We start from the raw sequence: 5,266 nt of genomic DNA, 5'->3' as shown, positions 1-5,266 counted from the left end.
AACTCCACAGCAGCTATGGCTGCCTGCAGTGGGCCCCAAGAGTAAATCAAGGATAGGGGCTGTAACCCTTCCTTGCAGTTGCCATGGGGAGGAAGGACCAGTAAGGAGCACATAAGAGTCCAATGGATAGTTCCAAACTCATCATGTCAATGATGATCCTAGTTAAAATCAGTCACAAAAGAATAAAACATCAAAGTCATGAATGTAGAAAAATGACTTAGGATCAGATACTAGGATAGGAAAAAAATTACAGTAAAAGAATACACTTGATGCCAGGCAGTGGTGGCGCACGCCTTTAATCCTAGCACTTGGGGGCTGGAGAGATGGCTCAGTGGTTAAGGGCACTGACTGCACTTCCAGAGGTCCTGAGTTCAAATCCCACCAACCACATGGTGGCTCACAACCATCTGTAATGAGATCTGATGCCCTCTTCTGGTGTGTCTGAAGACAGCTACAATGTATTCATATATAATAAATAAATAAATCTTTAAAAAAAAATCCTAGCACTTGGGAGGCAGAGGCAGGCAGATTTCTGAGTTAGAGGCCAGCCTGGTCTACAGAGTGAGTTCCAGGACAGTCAGGGCTATACAGAGAAACCCTGTCTCGAAAAACCAGAAGAAGAAGAGGAAAAAGAAGAAGAGGAGGATGCGGAGGAGGAGAAAGAAGAAGAAGAAGGAGAAGAAGAGGAAGAAGAGGGAGATGAGGGAGAGGAAGAAGAATAAACTGGGAAGAAGAATAAACTGTAATCTAGAGGGAGGTCAGTCAGCTGGAACGATTCATTTCTGCTATCCTGATAGTACCCTCTTGGTTGAGATACTCAAATGATAGTCCACACAGTGGTCTGATTTTCAAAAAATAAAGCACGTTTAAGGGTGCTTGCTGGGGATTATCGGCATACAGGAGGCGGTTGACAGAGAGTGTGAGCCCCAAGAGGAAAGCGTGTAGGGTACAGAGGCAGTCCAGCTGTGCCATTCCATCACAGATGGAGGACCCATAAAATGCCCTGTGGAAGAAACGGATATCCTCAGGACAGCACAGGTGGAATGTTTCAGAAAGAGGGAATAAATATCCGTGCGGGAAAAGACCTAAAATGAGTAATTCTCTAGGTTCTGTAATTAAGGCGGTTGCAGGAACGTGGCACCCACGTCAGAGAGTAGTGAAGAGAGAATCAGGAAGGGAGCACAGACAAAGTGCAGAGCAGTTCCATCAGAAATGCTGCTGCTTCACACAACAGAACCCAGGGCAGCTTCACCAAGTACAGGGGCAGTCCTGTGCTCAGGATGGAAAGCACCTCCTGTCGCGGCCCTTCCCTTAACTACCACAAGGTGGTGCTCATCTCTTGGTCCTCTTGTGAGCCACAACTCCAGACAAGTTTGGTGGTTTCTCCATTTGTCCTGCAGAACAGCTTCAGCAGAAGGACCAGCAGATCCTCCTCTTGCTGTAAGAGAAGGAGATGATTTTCCGGGACATGACTGAGTGCAGCACTCCCTTGTCCGAGGACTGCTCCCCAGCGCACAGCCCAAGAGTACTCTTCTGCTCCAACACAAAGGAGGCTCTCAAAGGAGGACCGCTAAAGAAAAGTGCAATAAGTGAAGGTACTTTACACACAGCATCGGCCCCTCCCTATGTGCACACTAAAGTCCACTGCCACTTTCTGTTATTAATAAATAAAGCAACAGTACAAAAAACTTTCCGATATCAGTGTAGTAAATTGTCAAGTAAACGTTATCCCTTAAACCATTACATAAGATAAGAAATAAAATGTGACCCGGCAGTGGTGGCACACCGCTTTAGTCCCAGCACTTGGGAGGCAGAGGCAGGTGGATTTCTGAGTTCGAGGCCAGCCTGGTCTACAGAGTGAGTTCTATGACAGCCAGGGCTATACAGAGAAACCCTGTCTCGAAAAACCAAAAAAAAAAAAAAAAAAAAGTGTCCTAATCCTGCTTTAACACTGGTACTAGCATAAGAATGATACTGGTGTTCTTACCAATACAGTTCTTACAGGCTGTCTGTCTCCACATCTACCCCTTCTTAAGTAGTTACACTGTGTCTACACGGCTGGTCTGTTACTATCCATATGCTCTGTCTTCCTAGCCTGATGTATCGTATTCGGTCTTTAAGCATATGTTTATAGAACCCCATGTTTAGCTCAGTGTCCTCAAAGGACCATCAAAATAATATTCATGACTTCTTTATTATTTCAAAGGATCTTCTGGATAGGAAATATTCAGCTAGCATTTTCATATCTGAGTGTATTAATTACTCTCATGTCATATCATTTTCCCATCATGCTCAGAGGCTGGTAACAGTTGGATTTTCTTCAAATAAGTCACATGTTTCTTGCCTACATGCCCAAAGAGTTTTTTTTTTTCCATCCAAAGCCTTTACAGAGTATTCCATATGGTTCTTGTGGTGATTACTGACTGTTTAATGTGGTTACAGGTATTTTCCACTTCAGAAAAACATTCTTGAGTTGTACTTCTTTATATCCCCTCTTCTCTCTGGCTTTGGTTTTTCTTCTTCAAGCCAGTTTGCCTGAATCATGCAATTTTCTTGCCTAGTGTCAATATTTGTCACTTTAAGTAATCCTTACCTGTCTGCCATCTTTTGTGGGCACATTGCTCTTATGTGCTAATTGGGTTCTAGTTTCTGTGATTATTTTTCTTGCCAGCTCTGAGTTTGACTTGTTCTTCTTTCCTAGTTTTTCTTTGTTTTTCTGTTTTGTTTGAAACTAAGACCTTGTTACAAGAGACCATGCTGCCCTCAGTCTCAATACTGCTCCCTCAGGCTCCTAAGCTGAGATAGCCTGGTCTACAGAGTGAGTTTCAGGACAGCCAGGGCTACACAGAGAAACCCTGTCTCAAAAAAACAAAAAAGAAAAAAAGAAAAAAAAAAGAGTTTCTCACATCTATGTTTCTATTATATTTTATTGTTTTTAATACCTTATTTAAAACTTGATGTGTGTTAAGACTTCATGCCTCTGACTTCCTCTAGACCTCCTTTCTCATCTACCCCTGTTGTTCCTGTTCTGTGGCTCTCTAGCTTCAGTGTCCTCTCCACCAGCCCTGCCAGAGGGAAGATCTCAAGTTAACAGTTAAGGGTTGCACTGTTAGATCCCGACACTTAGGGTGTTCTACCCCTGAAGTCTACCTGGTCTCAGAGGAGCAAAATCAGCTAGTTTTACTTGCTGTTCTCAAACTGGTTCACTTTTTCAGTCCTTTCAACTACCTTGAAGCCACTCCAGAAACCATACACCTCCCAGTAAATTACTGTGCCTTCCTGTTCCCTCACAGATGTTTCAGGCCCAAGGTAGTAAAGGTGAAATCTGTTCCACTGTTTCCAGTAGAGCCCATCTAAAAATGCATGATGTCCCATTCTTTGGGATTTTCTGATCCAGGCTGTATACATCACATGTTGCCATAATATCATTCCCTCTTAATGGAAGAAAGATAGACACCCGGCTGAGTATTTTGTTTGCTTTTTTTCCAGTGGAAATCCTTCAGGGTTTGGTGAGTGGAAGCCTTGGTGGCACACTTGGACAGTCTATCAGCAGCCCTGTTGAGCAGGAAGTCGTGGCTGGGCCCATTTCTTTGCCCCGGAGAGCAGAGACCTTTGGAGGATTTGACTGTCATCAGATGAATGCTTCCAAAGGTAAACCATCCATTATTCCTTTGCAGTTCACAGTGACCTGGATTCTGGTAGCTCCATCTCGTCTGTCCCTTCATCAATAACTATGTTCATGACATTCTTAAACAGTCAGGAATTCCTGTCGGAATCATGTTCATCTGGGACCATAAGCTTCCTGCTGCTGTTGTCCCTCAGCTAAGCAAACTCTAGCCAGAGGCCTTGAGCATCTCTAATCTGAAAAGTTGAAGTCCAAATTGCTTCAGAGTTCAAAACTTGCTGACATGTTACAGTTGGGAACTCCACTCCGTACTTGAAAAGTTCCAATAAGGACACAGCATGCTCAAAATACTGTATACTGCCATCTCTGGGCTCTGTATGTGAAAGTTTGTATGAGTCAGTCAGTAACTTTGTGTCTGGACCTAAGTCCCATCTTCCACATGTTTCATTATTACATGTGTTCAGAAATCCTTACATTCCAACTCTTCTGGCCCCAAGCATCAAATAAGGTTGCTAAGCTGTGCTTGCTGCTTTGTTTTGGATTTAATTTTTTTGCTTCTCCACTAGTGAAGCTGTGAATAATGGCCTAGTACCACTGAGTGGCTTCCTGGCCTTTTTTTATTTTCAATACTAATAGGATTCAGAACTGTAAATACGCCTAAACTATATTGTTTTCTTGGCTCACCTCTCCTACCACTTTAAACATACCTGTTTGGGTTTTGTTGTTGTTGTTGTTTAGGAGGTGAGAAAGAAGAGGGTGATGACGGCCAAGACCTTAGGAGAACAGAGTCAGATAGTGGCCTGAAAAAGGTAAGATTTTCTAGAGAACACTCAGGCCCGTGAACCTGTGGCACCTCCTTTCAGTTCATTGCCTTTTTCCCATGATCTGCCTCAGATACTGGGATTGTCAATTGTAATGGAATTTTGTTTTCTAGGGAAAGCACATTCTTAGAGCAAACCATATAGTTGATAGGCCCACATTATTGGCCCTTTGGGCCACCTGTCTTTTTACAGTCCCAACTCCACTCTGCCTTGACAGGACCAGTTTCATTAAATGGCCTGCTTGGACCCCAACCCCTCTCAATCCTATTCCAATGGCTTTTTTAGTAAACACTAGTTCAACTTCTCTTTATACCCTCTATGGGGATGCCATGGTATAAAAGAAATAAAGCCAGAAGTACAATGTGACTTTTCAAAGTTACATCGAGTTTAGTTTTTACATCAAATTTTTCATTTTTTAAATGCATTTTTATTGTTATTTTATAGGGTAGAAATGCTAACCTGGTATTTATGCTTAAAAGAAACAGTGAGGTAAGGATTCTATAAGCTACTTAGAATATTTATTGGATTAAGAATATTTTTTTCCTGTTACAACTATCTTGTGACTATAAAATATATAACTGAGAGTATAGTTGTCCATTCTTTTGGCTTAAGCCGCTGTCCTAATGTTTTGCCAGAGTATTCTGTACTGTGAATAAAGAACTCTCTGAGTCACTCTGCTATTTTACCTTGTAGGTGGTGGTGGTGGTGATGGTGGTGGTGGTGGTGGTGGTGGTGGTGGTGGTTTGGTGGTGGTTGATTTTTTTTTTGGTTGTTTGATTTGGTTTGGTTTTATTGAGGCAGAGTGTCATTATGTAGCTCT

At 42.6% G+C, this 5,266-nt stretch overlaps 1 protein-coding gene across 1 annotated transcript; it reads left to right on the top strand.

Moving 5' to 3' along the window:
- Positions 1 to 1,468: 1,468 nt before the first annotated feature.
- Positions 1,469 to 4,935, top strand: LOC114615612 (A-kinase anchor protein 13-like; the record flags this gene model as incomplete). Its single annotated transcript, XM_028761302.1, has 4 exons — positions 1,469 to 1,595; positions 3,490 to 3,651; positions 4,364 to 4,434; positions 4,891 to 4,935. Coding segments are annotated over exons 1-4 (405 nt in total), but the record flags the coding sequence as incomplete, so codon positions are not given.
- Between the last annotated feature and the right edge of the window lie 331 nt (positions 4,936 to 5,266).

The sequence above is a fragment of the Grammomys surdaster genome, unplaced genomic scaffold, assembly GCF_004785775.1.
Source record: "Grammomys surdaster isolate TR1022 unplaced genomic scaffold, NIH_TR_1.0 126945, whole genome shotgun sequence".
NCBI lineage: Eukaryota > Metazoa > Chordata > Mammalia > Rodentia > Muridae > Grammomys > Grammomys surdaster.
The sequence above is the reverse complement of the archived record's forward strand: the minus strand, read 5'-3'. Positions and strand labels throughout refer to the sequence as shown.